This window comes from Hyla sarda, chromosome 1, assembly GCF_029499605.1.
Source record: "Hyla sarda isolate aHylSar1 chromosome 1, aHylSar1.hap1, whole genome shotgun sequence".
In the NCBI taxonomy this organism is placed as follows: Eukaryota; Metazoa; Chordata; class Amphibia; order Anura; family Hylidae; genus Hyla; species Hyla sarda.
The window spans coordinates 130,291,707-130,312,891 of record NC_079189.1 but is presented as its reverse complement, the minus strand read 5'-3'; the positions used below and the strand labels follow the sequence as shown (position 1 = coordinate 130,312,891).

Genomic DNA, 21,185 nt, shown 5'->3' with positions numbered 1-21,185 from the left:
AACAACATATTTACTATTCTCAAAATGTGGTGGATTTGAGTGCTGGAAAACCCGACAGCTCAGAGCAATTGTTTGAAGAAAAAAAAGTAGGGAAAGCAACAATTTAATAAATACCGTGAAAAAAACATTAAAGAAAACTACTTTCTACTCTTAGTAAATCAGGGCCAATGTGAACATTCCTTTAATAAAGCTTGTATTAATTTAATGTCATATTGCTTTTTATGAATATCCCATAACCTTGACTGGTTATCCAACTAGGGTATTTCCAAATAAAAGGCAAGCTACTGTAGTTTGCTACAGGGATGATCTGTAATAGTGGATGTATATGCATTTTTATGCATCAAATGACCTTCTCTGCCCTTGCCAAAGGTGAAACTGCTCTAGACTGCTTAACTGTATGTAAGTAGTATGTATACAGCTTATCTGCAGATCTTGTTTGTAGCATACAGACTGGTTGTTTCTTGCCTCTTTACTTGTGATTGTTTGTAAGTGTGTATTATTGTATACAAGGCACACAAGTTAATCACTGATTATAATAATAATAGTGATATATATATATATATATATATATATATATATATATATATTTATTCTATAGAATTCTTGCCCTGCCTTTTTCATCTTGAGGGTTCAATTGTCAAAAATAATATTAATCTAAGAAGGTTAGTTCAGCCTTCCTTTAGGGAGAAAAAAAACAAATTACTGACACATTCACATTTCTTCCTTTAGGTGTATATCTGTCTCTAAGACGCCTCATTTTATTTTTTTTTATTTTTTGTACCCTTGTTTAAAAATGTAAGAATTATGGTTGGGCAAAAAAAAAAAAAAAAAAAAAAAAAAAAAACAGTTCCTAAAACGTAACTCTTAAAATCTATAATCCCCAACAATATATTAAAGTAGATGCCTGAACGGCCAGTGTCAGCTGTAATGATATAGGGAGTTAACACTCCATCATATAGAATCACGTGGCCCTGCAGAAGCCTCAGTATTGTATTCTGTTCTGGTATGTTAAAATTTCACTCAATTGTCTCCTCTACATGTTTCGCCATCATCACGGCGTTCTCAAGAGGCAAGAGTGGCAATGATGGTGTCAATATGGCAGTATATATTTATAACCATTCCTGTATGCATCACTTTCCTGCGCCCAACCTCTAGGGCCATTCACGTTTGCAGTTACAAAGTTTGATTATGATAAGTTAGTGATAGATAGTTAGTCAATAACACAGGGCCTAAGGGCCCTTTATTAACCCCTTAAGGACCAAGCCCATTTTGACCTTAAAGGACAAATGCAGTGGTAAACATTTATATATGCCTGGGCCTAAAAAAATAAAAAAAATAAACTCATACAAACCTTCCTACAAGCCCCCGTTGGTCTGGCACAGGCCTCACGGTCCGGCAGTGCTGACGTCATTCCACTTCCTGGGGACGCCGCAGAGCCGTCAGCGTATCACCGGTCGTAGCGATGTCCCACCCTGGCCTGTGATAGGCTGAGCCCACTGTCATGTAAGAAGCCGGCCAGAGCTCCTTACATGACAGTGGGCTCAGCCTATCACAGGCCAGGGCGGGACATCGCTAAGGCCGGTGATACGTCGACGGCTCTGCGGCGTCCCCGTCCCCAGGAAGTGGAATGACGTCAGCACTGCCGGACCGTGAGGCCTGTGTCGGACCAACTCGTAGGAAGGTATGTATGAGTTTATTTTGTTTTATTTTTGAGGCACAGGCATATATAAATGTTTACCACTGCAGTTGTCCTTTAACCCCTTAAGGACACATGACTTTCTCATACGTCTCCATTTCCGAGTCCTTAAGGACACATCACGTATGAGAACGTCATGTGTTTTACCGGCCCCCCGCAACCATCTGGAGCGGAGCCGGTCCCCGATGCCTGCTGAAATCGTTCAGCAGGCATCGGGGCATATCGCCCAGGGGGGTCATTATGACCCCCCATGTCGGCGATGGCCGCAGATCGCTGGACAATTCAGTCCAGCGATCTGCGGCGGATTCCGGGTCAATCGGGTCTCCAGTGACCCGGTGACCCGGAATTATTGGCTGATCGTCAGAGACGGCCCCGAACAGCCAGAGTCTGCAGGAGTGAGGTGGCACTGGTGCCACCTCACGATCGCCCTGATTCGTCGTCCGGATTACCGGCCGACCAATCAGGGCGCCTGCTGCGGGTGTCACTCCCGCAACCCGCTCCGCCCCTCTTCCGGAGGACGTGAGCGGGTGCGGGAAGACGACCCCGGGTGCTGGGGACCCCGATCCCCGGCGCCCCTGTTGGGATCGGGGCCCCAGGAGAAGCAGCAGCGGCGGCGGCGGCGGAGACGACGAGGGACTGACCTGTGTGGCGAGGATCGTTGGAGGTGAGTGACAGCCTCCTGCTGTTGCTTAGCAACAGCTCCCAGCATGCAAAAAGGGCATGCTGGGAGCTGTAGTTATGCAACAGCAGGAGGCAGACCACCACAACTCCCAGCATGCCCTTATGGGCATGCTGGGACTTGTAGTTTTGCAACAGCTGGAGGCACATTCTTTCTATGGAAAAGTGTACCTTCAGCTGTTGTGTAACTACAACTCCCAGCTTGCACAATCAGCTAAAGTGCATGCTGGGAGTTGTAGTGGTGCACCTGGTGGTTGCATAACTACAACTCCCAGCATGCCCGTTGGCTGTCGGTGACTGCTGAGAGTTGTAGTTTTGCAACAGCTGAAGGCACACTGAGTTAAGTAGCAAACCAGTGTGTCTCCAGCTGTTGCATAACTACAATCCCCAGCATCCCCAGCCAAAGTAGTATGCCTCCAGCTGTTGCATAACTACAACACCCAGCATGCCCTTCCGCTGTCCGTACATGCTGGGGGTTGTAGCTTTTGCAACAGCTGAAGGCACACTGGTTGCAAAACACTGAGTTTGTTACCAAACTCGGTGTTTCACAACCAGTGTGCCTCCAGCTGTTGCAAAACTACAACTCCCAGCATGCACTGATAGACCGTACATGCTGGGAGTTGTAGTTTTGCAACAGCTGGATGTCCCCCCCCCCCCCCCAATGTGAACGTACAGGGTACACTCACATGGGCGGAGGATTACAGTAAGTATCCGGCTGCAAGTTTGAGGTGCGGCAAAATTTCTGCCGCAGCTCAAACTGCCAGCGAGAAACTACTGTGAACCCCCCGCCCGTGTGACTGTACCCTAAAAACACTACACTACACTAACACACAATAAAATAAAAAGTAAAAAACACTACATATACACATACCCCTACACAGCCCCCCTCCCCAATAAAAATGAAAAACGTCTGGTACGCCACTGTTTCCAAAACGGAGCCTCCAGCGGTTGCCAAACTACAACTCCCAGCATGCACTGATAGACCGTACATGCTGGGAGTTGTAGTTTTGCAACAGCTGGATTCCCCCCTCCCCCCCCCCCCCCCCAATGTGAACGTACAGGGTACACTCACATGGGCGGAGGATTACAGTAAGTATCCGGCTGCAAGTTTGAGCTGCGTCAAATTTTCTGCCGTAGCTCAAACTGCCAGCGAGAAACTACTGTGAACCCCCGCCCGTGCGACTGTACCCTAAAAACACTACACTAACACAAAATAAAATAAAAAGTAAAAAACACTACATATACACATACCCCTATACAACCCCCCTCCCCAATAAAAATGAAAAACGTCTGGTACGCCACTGTTTCCAAAACGGAGCCTCCAGCTGTTGCAAAACAACTACTCCCAGTATTGCCAGATAGCCGTTGACTGTCCAGGCATGCTGGGAGTTTTACAAGAGCTGGAGGCACCCTGTTTGGGAATCACTGGCGTAGAATACCCCTATGTCCACCCCTATGCAAGTCCCTAATTTAGGCCTCAAATGCGCATGGCGCTTTCACTTTGGAGCCCTGTCGTATTTCAAGGCAACAGTTTAGGGCCACATATGGGGTATCGCCGTACTCGGGAGAAATTGGGCTTCAAATTTTGGGGGGTATTTTCTGCTATTACCCTTTTAAAAAATGTAAAATTTTTGGGAAAACAAGCATTTTAGGTAAAAAAAATATATATTTTTTTACATATGCAAAAGTCGTGAAACACCTGTAGGGTATTAAGGTTCAAATTACCCCTTGTTACGTTCCCCGAGGGGTCTAGTTTCCAAAATGGTATGCCATGTGTTTTTTTTTTGCTGTCCTGGCACCATAGGGGCTTCCTAAATGCGGCATGCCCCCAGAGCAAAATTCGCTTTCAAAAAGCCAAATGTGACTCCTTCTCTTCTGAGACCTGTAGTGCGCCAGCAGAGCACTTTTCACCCCCATATGGGGTGTTTTCTGTATCGCGAGAAATTGGGCTTCAAATTTTGGGGGGTATTTTCTGCTATTACCCTTTTTAAAAATGGAAACATTTTGGGAAAACAAGCATTTTAGGTAAAAAAAAAATTTTTTTTTACATATGCAAAAGTCGTGAAACACCTGTAGGGTATTAAGGTTCACTTTACCCCTTGTTACGTTCCCTGAGGGGTCTAGTTTCCAAAATGGTATGCCATGTGTTTTTTTTTTTGCTGTCCTGGCACCATAGGGGCTTCCTAAATGCGGCATGCCCCCCAAAAACCATTTGTCGCTCCTTCCCTTCTGAGCCCTCTACTGCGCCCGCTGAACAATTAACATAGACCTATGAGGTATGTGCTTACTCGAGAGAAATTGGGTTTCAAATACAAGTAAAAATTTTCTCCTTTTTATCCCTTGCAAAAATTCAAAAATTGGGTCTACAAGAACATGCGAGTGTAAAAAATGAAGATTTTGAATTTTCTCCTTCACTGTGCTGCTATTCCTGTGAAACACCTAAAGGGTTAATACACTTACTGAATGTTTTTTTGAATACTTTAGGGGGTGTAGTTTTTATAATGGGGTCTTTTATGGGGTATTTCTAATATGAAGACCCTTCAAATCCACTTCAAAACTGAACTGGTCCCTGAAAAATAGTGAGTTTGAAAATTTTGTGAAAAATTTCAAAATTGCTACTGAACTTTGAAGCCCTCTGGTGTCTTCCAAAAGTAAAAACTCATAAATTTTATGATGCAAACATAAAGTAGACATATTGTATATGTGAACCCAAAAAAAATATATTTTGAATATCCATTTTCCTTACAAGCAGAGAGCTTCAAAGTTAGAAAAATGCTAAATTTTCATTTTTTTCATAAAATTTTGGGATTTTTCACCAAGAAAGGATGCAAGTTACCATAAAATTTTACCACTAAGTTAAAGTAGAATATGTCACGAAAAAACAGTCTCGGAATCAGAATGATAACTAAAAGCATTCCAGAGTTATTAATGTTTAAAGTGACAGTGGTCAGAATTGCAAAAAACGCTCCGGTCCTTAAGGTATAAAATGGCCTGGTCCTTAAGGGGTTAAGGACCAGGCCAATTTTATTTTTGCATTTTCGTTTTTTCCTCCTCATCTTCTAAAAATCGTAACTCTTTTATATTTTCTTCCACAGACTAGTATGAGGGCTTGTTTTTTTGCGCGACCAGTTGTCCTGCGTAATTACATAATGAATTTTACCATAAAATGTATGGCGCAACCAAAAAAATAATATTTGTGTGGGGAAATTAAAAAGGTAAAAATGACAGGTGTTCTTTATTCTGTGGGTCAATACGATTAAAATTATATCCATGATTATATACTTTTCTATTGTTGCACAAAAAAAAAAATCGCAAACTTTTTAATCAAATTGGTATGTTTAAAATCCTTCTAATTTGATGGCCTATAACTTTTTCATTTTTCCGTATAAGCGGCGGTATGAGGGCCTATTTTTTGTGCCATGATCTGTACTTTTTATTAATACCACATTTGTGTATATAAAACTTTAATAATTTTTTTATACATTTTTTTTTTAATAAAATGTGACAAAAAAGCAGACTTTTTTTTTTTTTTTTTTACGTTCATGCCGCTCATCGTACGGGATCAGTAACATTATATTTTAATAGTTTGGACATTTACGCATGCGGTGATACCGAAGATGTGTATACATTTTTTTTTTTTTTTACTTTATTGGGGTAAAATGGGGGGGGGGGGGGGATTTTTCAAATTTTATTTATTTTTACTTTTTTTTTTTTTTTTTTTTTTTTTTACTTTCATTTTTACACTTTAATAGTCCCCATAGGGGACTATCTACAGCAATCATTTGATTGATAATACTGTTCAGTGCTATGCATAGAACATAGCACTGATAAGTATTATCGTGATCTTCTGCTCTGGTCTGCTCAATCTCAGACCAGAGCAGAAGACCACGGGAGATGGCCGGAGCCAGGCGAGAGGACCTCCGGCCGCCATGCAGGATGATCGGATTGCCGCAGCAGCACTGTGGGCGATCCGATCATCCATTCAGAGTAGCGCACTGCCGCAGATGCCGCGATCTGTATTGATCACAGCATCTGAGGGGTTAATGGCGGACATCCGCTCGATTGCGGATTTTCGCCATTACCGGCGAGTCCCTGGCTACTGATAGCAGCCGGGACCTGCCGTGCATGACGCGAGCACCGGAGCATAAATGTATGCCATGGTGCGTTAAGTACCACGGCACCATGATGTACATATACATCCATTGTCATTAGGGGGTTAAAGCAATTTACCTACATTTGGCGTTTAGGAGCATTAGAACATTGGGTGTACTTAATGGACTTTAACCGGGTCAATGGTCTTTGGGGCTCTCCTTTTATTCAAATTATTATGTTTAATGCACTTTTTATATGGTATTGAAGTATATTTAATTTTAGTTTGCCTTTTTCTATGTGTGTGTGTGTGTGTGTGTGTGTGTGTGTGTATATATATATATATATATATATATATATTATACAAAATTGTGGTGGAGCAGCACTCCTGAGGTACTGAAAAAATCAGAAGGGTGCAAGCAGATAAAAGCCCGGTCCACTGTAGACAAAGTAGAGCATAACTCTGCAGCACTCCGTAGCATGCAGTAAAAATTTGTGGTTTATTCCATCAGACAACGTTTTGGTCGCCAGTTGCGGCCATTTTCAAGCATACAAATGTGATATAGTGCCAGGTATAAATGAAGTGACCAATTAAGCGGCGTCTAAAGGGACATTTAAATGTTCCCTGGTGGTCCAGTGGGGTCCAGGCTTTCAGTCGAGTGCAGAGCACACAGATCAATGTGGTTCTATGAAACCACATGGATCTGTATGAGGAATCTAATTATTCCTCCTAAAAGTCCCCTAAGGGGACTAAAAGTGTAATAAAAAAAAAAGTTGAATAAAAAGTAAAAACAAAAAAACCCCTTCCTTATGAAATCACCCCCTTTTCCCAATTTTATTGTAACCATAATAAAAATAAACATGTGGTATCGCCGCATGTGTAAATGTCCGAACTATAAAAATATATTGTTAATTAAACCACACGGTCAATGGCGAACGCGCAAAAAAATTCCACAGCCCAAAATAGCGTATTTCTGGCCACTTTTTATATCATGAAAAAATGTATAAAAGGCAATCAAAAAGTCCGATCAATATAAAAATTGTACCGCTAAAGCTTCAGATCAAAGCGCAAAAAATGAGCCCTCATACCGCCCTGTACACATAAAAATAAAGTTATAGGGGTCAGAAGATGACCATTTTAAATGTATTCATTTTCGTGCATGTAGTTATGATTTTTTGCAGAAGTCCGACAAAATCAAACCTATATAAGTCGGGTATCGTTTTAATTGTATGGACCTACAGAATAAAGAGGTGTAATTTTTACTGAAAAATGCACTGCATAGAAACGGAAGCTCCCAAAGTTACAAAATTATGTTTTTTCTTCAATTTTGTCACACAATGATTCTTTTTTTGGTTTCACCATAGATTTTTGGGTAAAAATTGGTGGTGCCAAAAATAAGCCATCATATGGATTTTTAGGTGCAAAATTTAAGTGTTATGATTTTTAAAAGGTAAGGAGGAAAAAAACGAAAGTGCAAAAAGGAAAAACCCTACGTCCTTAAAGGGGTTATCCAGCATAAGGTGATTTTAGTACGTACCTGGCAGACAGTAATGGACATGCTTAGGAAGGATCTGCGCTTATCTTGGGCTAAATGGCTATGTTGTGAGATCACCATAACACTGTGGCTAGCTTTCTCTGAACTTGTATTTCCTGTTTTCAGTTTTCTTGTTTGCCTACAAATCCCATGATACCATTTTCCTCCTTCCCACACATCAGCTACCCCACCCATTGAAACATAAATGAGCTGCAGACCTGTGGTCTTCAATCAGGGTGCCTCCAGCTGTTGCATTACTTGCAGACTGCTCTCTCCACCCATTGAAGCAGATAGGCTCCCTGTCATCAGCTGACTAGTGAGTCAGGTCTCGACCGCATTGCTGGCTGGGATAAATCTGAGACAACAGTCATTTTGTATGCTGGTAAAAATAAATATTGGGATGAAAATCACAGAAGAATTGTGAGAAAACCGTCACACACCGGTACAGACACTATATTATGAACTACACTAACTTTACAGCCCCTGTAGCATAGTCACATAAAAAAATGTTAAGGGGTTAAACACAAGACCAATAGTGAATCCCAATAGTATTGTTATATTATTATTATAGTTTATAAAAATTCCTGGACCTCTCAGTGTTAGAGATAGTGGCAGGGGGGACACTACAGAGCAGTTCAAATAGACAGGGGGAGAGAGAAAAAAACCCTAGAAGACAACTCACACAGGTTGGGGAGAAAGAGGAGAGCACACAATGAAAGTGTGCAGGGGAGAATCTTGTAGGCATAAAGCGAGAATAGAAATAATGTAGAACACTGTAGGGGCAAAAGGAAGCAATGTTTTGAATACAGGCCTATGGAGAAAATGTTTTGTGTGTTTTTAGTAGAAAGCAATAATAAAAAGTCTTTAAAACAAAATGTATATCAATGAATACAAGCCCGACGGGCAAAATGTCATTCTTTAGTTCCTATTTCATTTGGATGGGAGTTATGGATATATCTGATGTATATGACAAATATGAGCACATGATGTTATCTGAAGTTGTCCTAATACAAAATTCTGAGCTGCAGGACTAAGCATAGCCAAATTGTATGTACTTCTATTTCAATATTTTTATTGAAAACTTTTTCAAATAACCTGTACAAAATACAAGGTAATGTTACTTGCAAACATACAAAAGAACAAATTGCACAGGCAAGGAGCCAAAGAAAGGGTCAAACAGTCATAGAGTATAACAGTAATAAAAAAAAGAACATTTGAAACACATTGGCCCTCATTTACTATTGCAAACCCGACATGTTTTGTCGGGTTGTGTGCCAGATTTCCAACTAACTCTCCATTTTGCTAAGAAAACCCGAAAAAAGGGCGTGGCCGCCTGGAAAAGGGGCGTGTTCCTGACATTTTCACAAAAACCCAACATATTTACTAAGATTTCCACATAAAATCAGAACTTGTGTAAAAAAAAAAAGCAAAGTGTAGGGAAAACTTAGTAAATACCGTGGAAAATAAATTGTGGGGAATTAACCCCTTAAATGGGCACTGTCATGAAAAATAATTTTTTATATGTTGTAGTACTTAAGTAATGAAATATACTTTTATAAAAAAAAAATGCTTTTAAAACATTTTAAAAGCAATTTGAAATTCGGCCACTAGGGGCCGAATGCAGTGCGGAGTGACGTCACTGCAAAATTCCGACTGATACCTGCACGGCATCAGTCGAAATTTTGCACAGGCGCAGGAACATCCAGGGCTGTGCATCGGCTCCCCGCACTCGCCGACGGGGGTACAGGGGGTGGGGGGGGGGGGGGTTTGGGTGTTATTCACCGAGCGGCAGGAAGAGGCTCCCCCGCACCCGTCCCTCCCACATCGGCTCCCGGTAATCCTTCCCCCATGAAGCTCCTTTCCTGGGTGCCTCCAGTTGTTTTACATCTACAACTCCCAGCATGCCCTGACAGCCAATAGATGTCAGGGCATGCTGGGAGTTGTAGTGGTGAAACAGCTGGAGGCACCCTGTTAGGAGAACTAAGGGCGGAAGTTGGCCCCCCCAGCAGGCATCAGTGGTGCCTGCTGGGGAAGTCTGCCTGGTAGTGAGCACACTACCAGGCAGACTAAATGCCATTTTTAAAATAGTAAAAATAAAAAAATAAAGGCAGCGAGGGTGTTAGGGATAGAAGGGCAATAGGCAGGGGCAGGAAAAAAAAACATGATGGTGAGAGCTACCCTTTAAAGACTGAGCGATTTCACGTTTTTGCATTTTCGTTTTTTCCTCCTTGCCTTTAAAAATCATAACCCTTTGCAATTTTGCACCTAAAAATCTGTATTATGGCTTATTTTTTGCGCCACCAATTCTACTTTACAGTGACATTAGTCATTTTACCGAAAAATCCACGGCGAAACAGAAAAAAAATTCATTGTGCGACAAACTTGAAGAAAAAAGGCCATTTTGTAAATTTTGGGGGCTTTTGTTTCTACGCAGTACATTTTTCGGTAATAATGACACCTTATCTTTATTCTGTAGGTCCATACGTTTAAAATGATACCCTACTTGTATAGGCTTGATTTTGTCGTACTTCAGAAAAAAATCATAACTACATGCAGGAAAATGTATACGTTTAAAATTGTTATTTTCTGAGCCCTATAACTTTTTTTTTTTCTGTGTTCAGGGCGGTATGAGGGCTCATTTTTTGTGCCGTGACCTGAAGTTTTTAGCGGTACCATTTTTGTTCTGATCAGACTTTTTGATCACTTTTTGTGGTATAAAAAGTGATAAAAATGCACTATTTTGGACTTTGGAATTTTTTTACCAGAAAAAAAAATTAACAAAAAGTCCAATCAAGAAAAATTTTTTAACCAATGTAAAGTACATACCATGGTGCAAAAAACGAGCCCTCGTCCAGCCCCATATACAGAAAAATAAGTTATTGGGGTCAGAAGAGGACAATTTTAAGCACACCCATTTTCTTGTCAAAAGTTAGTTTTTTTTTTTTTTTGTTTTTTTTTTTTAAAGCAGTAAAGTAAAACCAAACCTATATAAATTGGGTTTTGTTGTAATAGTATTGACCTACAGAATAAAGATAACAATTTATTATATTAACCAAACCATAAAGTGCTTTGTAGACACTAAGCCCCCTATTTTTTTTTTTATTATTGTTTCAATTTTGCTATATATATATATATATATATATATATATATATATATATATATATAATATAATATAATATAATATAATATATGGATTTTAAAAGGCTGCCACAGACATGGATCCACCTGCGGGGAGATGGCAGGAGAATACTGGTGTTACCGCTGGAGAAGAGCCAAACGGGGGAAAAAACTCCCAGGTTGATTGCAGGACGCACTCCGCTATCAGTAAATCCAAAACTTTTTTTTATTTAAGAGATATTACGTGATCTAAGCTTTTATCCCCTATCCAGAGTATAGGGGATACAATGACTCATCGCGGGGGGCCCACAGCTGGAACACCGCCCCCCCCCCCCCCCCCCCCCCGCAATCAGACATTGTATCCCCTCTCCAGCTAAAAGCTTAGATCCCAGAATACCCCTTTAGGGTGCGTTCCCACAGGGCGTATACACAGCGTATTTGACGCTGCTCAAAATTTACGGCAGCAGCGGGAAATACGCTGCGTATCCCTTGCTCACTATACACACAGGGCTTTCCGGCGGCAGCCCTATGTGTGTAGTGAGTTTTGGAGGCGGAGCCGCGTGTCACAGACACGGCGGCACACGGCCCCGCCTCTAAAACTCACTACACATATAGGGCTGCCGCCGGAAAGCCCTGTGTGTATAGTGAGCAAGGAATACGCAGCGTATTTCCCGCTGCTGCCGTAAATTTTGCGCTGCATATATGCCCTGTGGGAACGCACCCTTAAGGATAAAACAGACTACGTGTTTCAAGAGCATCCGCTCTCTTTCTCAAGTCTGTTGGTTGAAGAGACTTGAGAAATAGAGTGGACACGCTCGGAACGCATTGTCTGTGTTATACTTAAATAAAAAAAAAAAAAGTTTTAACCCAGGGTGCTATAGTGGATATACTGATAGCAGAGTGCGCCCTGCAATCAACCTGGGAGTTTTTCCTCAGTTTGGATCTTCTACAGCGGTAACGCCAGTATTCTTTCCAATCTGACCACAGTGCTCTCTGCTGGCACCTCTGTCTGTGTCAGGAACTGTCCAGAGTAGGAGCAAAAATCTAGTAGCCCTGTGAGTCTGCTCATAGGCGAATATGCAGCGTATTTCCTGCTGCACGTATGAAATATGCTGCATATACTCATTATGTGACCTTTAAAGGGGTACACCACTGGAAAAACAAATTGTTAAACAGATTGGTAAATTACTTCTATTAAAAAAATCTTAATCCTTCCAGTACTTCTCATCTGCTATATGATCCACAGGAATTTCTTTTTGAATTTCCTTTCTGCCTGTCCACAGTGCTCTCGGCTGACACCTCTGTCCATGTCAGGAACTCGATAAAAACAAGCAATCTCCAGGTAGCAGAGCGGGATCAATGGAAGCGCTGAGACCAGATAAGAAGTTAAAAGGATTTATTTCCCATAATGCAACGCCTTTCACGGTCACCCGCTTCCTCAGGCACCCGTGAAACGCGTTGCATTATGGGAAATAAATCCTTTTAACTTCTTATCTAGTCTCAGCGCTTCCATTGATCTCGCTCTGCTACCTGGAGATTGCTTGTTTTTATCGTGATTCTATTTCAGCGGGACGAAGCTGCAGAGACCCTTTGATGATACGCCCTGTTCCATTGTTGTACTTGGTTGGAGTACAACTTCATGTGGTAAGCGCAATTCACACTTAGCGTTACCAACTCACCTTTGGTGTTACACTACGGAGCGCATCCGTTTGTGCTTTTTTATTTCATGTCAGGAACTGTCCAGAGCAGGATATGTTTGCTATGAGGATTTGCTCCTACTCTGGACAGTTCCTAAAATGGACAGAGGTGTCAGCAGAGAGCACTGTAGTCAGACAGAAAAGAAATTCAAAAAGAAAAGAACTTCCTGTGGGTCATACAGCAGCTGATAAGTACTGAAAGGATTAAGATTTTTTTAAATAAAAGTAATTTAAAAATCTGTTTAACTTTCTGGCACCAGTTGACTTAAAAAAAAGTTTTCCAGTGGAGCATCCCTTTACCGTGCATCTTTTGGTTTTGGTGGATAAAATCCCATGCCTCCCAGGGTATGTCTATATTGTGAAAAAATTTTATGGTTTTTGGCATTAAGAAAACACGCACAGAGTTCTACCTTTTAAAAGCCATGTGGTTTTACGTAAAAAAAAAATCTTCCATTCATTTCAGTGGGAAATATGGAAAAAAACGCACGGGGGAAGGTTTATCTAAACGTGTGCAAAGGATGTATGGAGCAGTTGCTCAGATTGCTCCTTTGATTAAAAAATAAAAATAAATAAATAAAAATAAAGGCTTCTGAAAAATTAAAGCTGCAATCTAATAGGTTGTTATGGGCAACAGATCCAGCATTTATTTATTTTTGCACAGGTTTTGATTAATCTCCCCTATGGTTAAAAAAAAATAAAATGTTGTGCACACACTCTCAATGAGGGGCATTTACTAAGGGGTTTAGCCATTTTTTTCTGATTATTTTTGGTGCAAAATTGTCGCAATTGCGCCTACCCTATTTTTTGTGCGACTTTCTCTAGCAAGAGCTAGAAAGTAAAATTTTTCGTCCCGCTTAATTAACGCAAGTTTTCAGTTTTTACTTGCAGTGGTCAGGTATTTATTAACTGAGACAGTCGCAGTTGCGCAATAAACTGTCGCAACGGCCGTAAAAAATGACTAAATTTACTCCAGCTCCAACATGGAGCAGGAAAAGCTACTGCCGCCCGGGCTCCGACATACTTTCTCCCCGCTACCCTCACTGCGCTACCGGGACACTACAGTGATTTACATCCCCCCCCCCCTCCTCACCTGCCAGCACCACATAACTTCCATCTGTCTGCTGTTGCAAGACTACAAGTCCCAGCATGCCCTTACAGTGAGGACACGCTGGGAGTTGTAGTCTTGTAGCAGCGGGAGCTGAGCGGCGCGGGCGGGAGACAGCGGGGGGTAGCGGGGAGGCCGTATGAGGAGCCCGGGCGGGAGACAAGGGGGGGGGGGGGTAGCGGGGAGGCCGTATGAGGAGCCCGGGCGGGAGACAGGGGGGGGGGGGGGGGGGGGGGTAGCGGGGAGGCCGTATGAGGAGCCCGGGCGGCTGCACTGTAATCTCAGCCCGGGCACCTGCCCTGAGAGCCAAAGGCTGTCAGGGCATGCTGGGTGTTGTAGTTTTGCAACAGCTGGAGGGCCACAGTTTTCAGACCACTGGTGTGTGGTCTGTAAACTGTAGTCCTCCAGCTGTTGCAAAACTAAACAGCTGAAGGGGACCAGCGAAGACGATCACTTACCCTTCCGAGGCTCCAGCGACGATCGGTGACGGAGATCATCGGGCGGCACTGGATCCTACGGAAGCCGGTAAGTTGCCCAAGCTTCCCAACCAGGGTGCCTCCAGATGTTGCAAGACTACAACTCCCAGCATGCCTGTACACCCTTTGGCTGTCCAGGCATGCTGGGAGTTGTAGTTTTGCAACAGCTGGAGGCACCCTGGTTGGGAAACACTGGCCTAAAACAGTATTTCCCAACCAGGGTGCCTCCAGATGTTGCAAAACTACAAGTCCCAGGTTGGGAAACACTGTGCCCCACCTCCGCCCCACCTTACTGTAAGGGCATGCTGGGAGTTGTAGTCCTGCAGCTGGGGGCAGGGGACAAGCTTGTCACTTGCCCACACATCTCCTGCACCACACAACTACAACTCCCAGCATGTCCTTACTGTAAGGGCATGCTGGCAGTTGTAGTCGTGCGGGGCGGGAGATGTGTGAGCAGGTGATAATAAATGTACTAACCCATTTTTTTTTTTCTTCTCATTTCAGATCCGTGTATCCTGTGGACTCCTTCGGATTCGGTGGACTACTTCGATGACCAGCATTTTTCTTTGTTTGATTTTAATAAAATGGTTAACGAGGAGTCCATTACTAAGCTGGGCTTAGCGTTAGCCACAAAAACAGCTAGCGCTAACCCCCTATTATTACCCCGGTACCCAACGCCACAGGTGTGCCGGGAAGAGCTGGTACCAACAGGCCTGGAGCGTCAAAAATGGCGCTCCTGGGCCTAGGCGGTAACAGGCTGGCGTTATTTAGGCTGGGGAGGGCCAGTAACAATGGTCCTCGCCCACCCTGGTAACGTCAGGCTGTTACTGTTTGGTTGGTATTTGGCTGAGAATGAAAATAGGGGGGACCCTATGCGTTTTTTTGTTTTTGTTTTTTTAAAATAAATAATTAAATATTTTAAAAAAACATAGGGTCCCCCCTATTTTTATTCTCAGCCAAATACCAACCAAACAGTAACAGCCTGACGTTACCAGGGTGGGCGAGGACCATTGTTACTGGCCCTCCCCAGCCTAAATAACGCCAGCCTGTTACCGCCTAGGCCCAGTAGCGCCATTTTTGAGGCTCCGGGCCTGTTGGTACCGGCTCTTCCCGGCACCCCTGTGGTGTTTGGTACCGGGGTGATAAATGGGGGTTAGTGTTAGCTGTTTTTGTGGCTAACGCTAAGCCCGGCTTAGTAATGGACTCCGTCTATAAGACAGCTTACACTACTAAGCCTGTCTAGTAAAGTAAAAAAAAAAAAAAACACAACAGGTTTAAAAAAATTATTACAAAAAAACACTCCCCCACAAGCCCTCGTTAACCATTTTATTAACATCAAGCAAAGAAAAACGCTGGTCGTCGAAGTAGTCCACCAAATCCGAAAGAGTCCACAGGATACACGGATCTGTAGAAGAAGTAACCAAAACAAAAAAAAAGTATAAGTACATTTAGGGAGAAAAAAACTGTGTTAAAAAAATGTAATAAACACACACACACACACACACACACACTAAACGCAGTTTACCACTATTCTGAGCCATGACTACAATTTAGTTATTGAATTATTTAGATGTGGTGAAAAAGCTAAAAAAAAACTCAAAAACAAAAGATCCAGAAGGAAACCTAGCAGCCAAACCTATTCAGACATCAGGAAAGAGGAACAGACTATTTTTTCTACTACATTAAGTACATTTCCCACTTTTGCCTATGTGTGCCAAATTTATTAATGCCGTGCAACAATTTAGTAAATTTGTTGCACATAGTCAAAAAAGAAGTAGAAAAAAACAGGGTAAAAGATTAGTAAATGCCCCTCAATGAGTTTATCAACCAAAACAAGAAATGCACAGTGTGAATCCAACCTTAAAGTGGTACACCAGGTAACTAAAACTTATCCCCTTAGGGGATAAGTGTCTGATCATGGATCCAACTGCTGCCACCTCTCTTACCCATCTTCGGAGCGATCTGTCCCCCACGAGCGGGAGTGATGACCGGTCAGCAAATTAATGGCTAAGGCAAAACTCCCGTTTCAGCCGGTGTTTTGTTGAGCAGACAGTCACTCCCGCTTGTCTCGAAAGGTGGGGACAAGAGTGTGCCAAACCCCATATAGTAAATGCCTGAACCCCTCATAGGAGATTGCAGGGACGCCAGCAGTTGGAATTCCGCTGGCACAGTATTTGAAGTATTCTAGTGGGCATACAAACAAACATCGGACCATCCGCGGTACAGTCGTGGGGGTCCAATGTGTTAAATGGGCACTGTCAGATATGCCTTCTGTGAACACTGCTTTGTCCTGGACTCTGGGACGTTTTGGAGGGGGGAGGGGCTGTACACACTGCAGAGACTCATGTGAAGAGAAGGGAGGGGGAGGGGCAGGAAGACTGCTGCCGACTCTCACACAGCAGACATCAATGAGAGAGGCAGAAACATGCATTGCAGACGAAAAAGTAAGTGTCCAAGCATGTGTGTGTGTGTGTGTGTGTGTGTATATCAGTGTGTCTATCTAATGTGTATGTGTAAGAATATATGAAGCCTATGTGTGTGTGTGTGTGTAATAAAGGGGGACTACCTCCAGCTGTTGCAAAACTACAGCTCCCAGCATGCCCATACATCATTTGGCTGTGCAGGCATGCTGGGAGTTTTAGTTTTGCAACAGCTGGAGGCACCCTGGTTGGGAAGCACTGGACTGAGGAGAGGGAGGGGGAGTGACTATCACAGTGAGTACCCACCCCCCTGCTTCTGGGGAATAAAATTAAGGTATTTCAGAAATAAAGCTAATTCTGAGAGAAATGTCGGTCACAGACACATACAAAATACATGTACATGATCAGGATGAGATACTGTGCAACATACAACAGTTTAGTTTTTTTGAGTGATCTGACGGGTCCGCTTTAGATGACCGCCAGGGCCTTGCTCACATGCACTGGGTGACTGCTGCGTTCTTCTCCTCTGGTCTGCCTTTTAGAAAGAAAAAAAAACTGAAGTAAAGTTTTTAAAATAAATATGCACCTTTCCCAATAAAAATTTGAATTCCCCTCTTTTCCCATTTTACAAAAGAAATGTGCAAAAAACATATTTGGTGTAAATGTCCGAACTATTAAAATAAAATGTTAACTGTCCCGTACAATGAAACATACACATTTTGTTAAAAAACATTAGATTTTTTTTTTAAAGCAGTACAATAATAGTAAAGCATGTAACCATGGATATTGTCTTTACTCTGTGGGTCAATACTAGAGATGAGCGAACTTACAGTAAATTCGATTCGTCACAAACTTCTCGGCTCGGCTGAATTTATCCTGCATAAATTAGTTCAGCTTTCAGGTGCTCCGGTGGGCTGGAAAAGATGGATACATTCCTAGAAAAGAGTATCCTAGGACTGTATCCACCTTTTCCAGCCCACAGGAGCACCTGAAAGCTGAACTAATTTTTGCAGGATAAGTCATCAACTGCCGAGCCGAGAAGTTCGTGATGAATAGAATTTACTGTAAGTTCGCTCATGTCTAGTCAATACGGTTAAAACAACATTTTAGTTTTACTGTAAAGTGTACAGTGTGAAAATGAAACACCTAAAAGTTGCAAAATTGCGGGTTTCTTTTTACATTTTTCCACAAAAATATTTGGTTGCACTGTACATTAACACTGTGCTGCAAAACGATGTTTCTAAATGGTGCTGCGGCACGGGAGGGTTATATACCCGCACAGGACCCGTGGCTAATGTCGGACATCGCAGTTCAGGCAGATGTTTGGCATTAATTCTTTAGACGCGGCAAACAAAGTTGATCGCCCCGTCAAAAGTGAAAGTTCCTGACACGGACAGAGGGCAGTAGAGAGCACTGTGGTCAAGACAAAAAAGAAATTCAAAAAGAAAATAATTTCCTCTGTAGCATAGAGCTGCTAATAAGTACTGGAAGGTAAATATTTTTTAATAGAAGTCATTTACAAATCTGTTTAACTTTTTGGCACCAGATGATAAAAAAAAAAAAAATATGGTTTCCACTGGAGTACCCCTTTAAGTAAAAATTTTTTAAAATATATATAAACCCCTCTCTAATAACATTTGTAATCACCCCCCCCCCTCTTTTCCCATTTTTTAAAATAAAACACTCAAAAAAAAAAAAGTGATCAGAGTCAGCACACATAATAAACCCTAAGCTCTGTAGATGGGAAAAAAATTAAACAGTATTTTTTTTCAATTTTGCCTTACATAAATTTTTTCTGGCTCCATTATACAATAAAATAAAGTACCGTATTTTTCGCCCTATAGGAAGCACCGGTGTATAAGATGCACCCTATTTTTAGGTACAAAATCTAAAAAATTAAAGATTTTGAACCCAATAGTGGTCTTCAATCTGCGGACCTCCAGATGTTGCACAACTACAACTCCCAGCATGCCCGGACAGCCGTTGGCTGTCCGGGCATGCTGGGAGTTGTAGTTTTGCAACATCTGGAGGTCCGCAGATTGAAGACCACTGCAGGAGGAGGTAATACTCACGTGTCCCCGCCGCTCCGGACTCGTCACCGCTGCCCTGGATGTCGCTCCATCGCTGTTGCCGTGTCCCCGTCGCTCTGCTGCTGAACGTCTCTGCTGCCGGCCGGGTATCCTCGCTCTCCGTCGCCGTCATCACGTCGTTACGCATGGCGACGCACGTACGCGACGACGTGATGACGAGGAAGGACAGGGGATCCCTGAATGGAGAAGACACCAAGGAGGCAGGTAAGGTCCCCCCCGGTGTCCTGTAACCACTAACCCGGCTATTCAGTCAGGCTGTTTGGGACCGCCGCGATTTCACCGCACAGGTCCCGAACAGCCCGACTGAACAGCTGGGTTAGTGTCACTTTCCCTTCAGACGCGGCGGTCAGCTTTGATCGCCGTGTCTGAAGGGTTAATACAGGGCATCACCGCGATCGGTGATGTCCTGTATTAGCCGCGGGTCCCGGCCGTTGATGGCCGCAGGGACCGCCGCGATAGGGGTGTATTCGCCGTATAAGACGCACCGACTTTTTCCCCCCAGTTTTGGGGAAGAAAAAGTGCGTCTTATACGGCGAAAAATACGGTAAGCCAATCAAAAGTACAACTTGTCTCTCAAAAAATAAGCCCTAATACAACTTTGTCAGTGGAAAAATAAAAAAAAGTTATGGGTCTTAGAATGTGAGGAGGAAGAAAACGGAAGCAAAAAAGACTCCCCATCATATGATTTAATGAATACACTGTGCTTAACGGTAATAGCGAGGTTATTGGCATCTCTTTGGCAGAGGAACCATTTGCACTTTGTTGACAACAGGTTGGCCTTGTAATAAATTCCCTCATAGGTAATGAGTTTCTTCATGTTTGATAATAAATCAATATGACAATGTCTTGCTAGAAACTGAATAAGAACAGAAAATCAGCCTGTCTACAAAGACACTGTTTTTAAATGTGCAACATATTTGTATTTCAGAAATCTAGGGATGTATATTTGTTTGTAATTGTGTATAATTGTGTATAATTGTGTTTATTTGTGATTATTTAGTAAAATAAAACTGTACTATTTTCTAAAAAAAAAAAAAAGAACCCCGCCCGGTTGTGTGGTATTACAACTTGGTCCTTTTCACTTCAATAGGACTGGGCTGCAAAACCACACCACAGGTGTGCCGCTGCTTTTTGAAGAGATCATCCCTTTTTTATATATATATTTTTTCTTCCTAATCCTGAATAACCTATATAAATCGACCAGACTAATGCGCCACCAGAACAGCTCTGACCTGACAAAGCACAGACCTAAAGGGGTACTCCTCCCCTAGACATATTATCCCATCGCAGGAGGGTTCAGTATCCAGTGCATATAAGAAATTCAAAGTTGCACTTGATGACTGGAATTAGGCCAATTTCGCTCTGGAATATTACAGGTTAATTTCTGGTCCCATATTATGGACAGATGTCCCAATATGACCACCTAAACTCTCAGCATTATGGGGATGTATGGCACTGTGGGTTCAGGTCAATAATCCCACGGTAAGGTCAGGCATTTTGCCAAAATACATATATCCTCATATTTTTTTTTATTCAAGCACTTCTTTTTGTCATGTTATGTGACCCATTAGTCAAATAGCACCCCATTAACCTGGTAGTCCCTAGTCCAACCCTTCCCTCCAGTAGACAGGCATATCTCCCCAATAGACATGTAGCATCCACCAGGCTAATGGCTAAGCCCCCCCCCCCCCCCCCACACACACACACACACTTTTCTCAGTAGGCAGGTAGCTCTCCTTATTTGGCATGTAGTCTCCCATTAGCCAGGTAGCCCCCCCCCCCCCACACACACACACACACACACACACACTTTTCTCAGTAGGCAGGTAGCTCTCCTTATTTGGCATGTAGTCTCCCAATAGCCAGGTAGCGCCCCCCCCCCCCCCCACACACACACACACACTTTTCTCAATAGGCAGGTAGCTCTCCTTATTAGGCATGTAGTCTCCCATTAGCCAGGTAGCCCCCCCCCCCCCCCCCCCCCACACACACTTTTCTCAGTAGGCAGGTAGCTCTCCTTATTAGGCATGTAGTCTCCCATTAGCCAGGTAGCCCCCCACACACACACACACACACACTTTTCTCAGTAGGCAGGTATCTCTCCTTATTAGACATGTCGCCTGGTGGATGCCTACAAAAGGCAGGTATTTCTCTCCATTAGGCATATAGGGGGAGATTTATCAAAACCTGTCCAGAGGAAAAGTTGCCCATAGCAACCAATCAGATTGCCTCTTTCATTTTTCAGAGGCCTTGTTAAAAATGAAAGAAGTAAGCTGATTGG

At 42.9% G+C, this 21,185-nt stretch overlaps 1 protein-coding gene across 2 annotated transcripts in view; it reads left to right on the top strand.

Moving 5' to 3' along the window:
- The window catches only part of TMA16 (translation machinery associated 16 homolog), a 107,520-nt gene that overhangs the window by 17,735 nt on the left and 68,600 nt on the right, over positions 1-21,185 (top strand). The window contains exon 1 of one of the 2 annotated variants that reach the window (XM_056561362.1): positions 16,774-16,838. The exons of the other annotated variant lie outside the window; for it this stretch is intronic. Within the exon in view, the coding sequence (XP_056417337.1) occupies positions 16,803-16,838 (36 nt within the window). The 5' untranslated portion in view covers positions 16,774-16,802. Of the gene's footprint in view, positions 1-16,773; positions 16,839-21,185 lie in introns of those variants that run through there. 2 annotated transcript variants of the gene reach the window in all.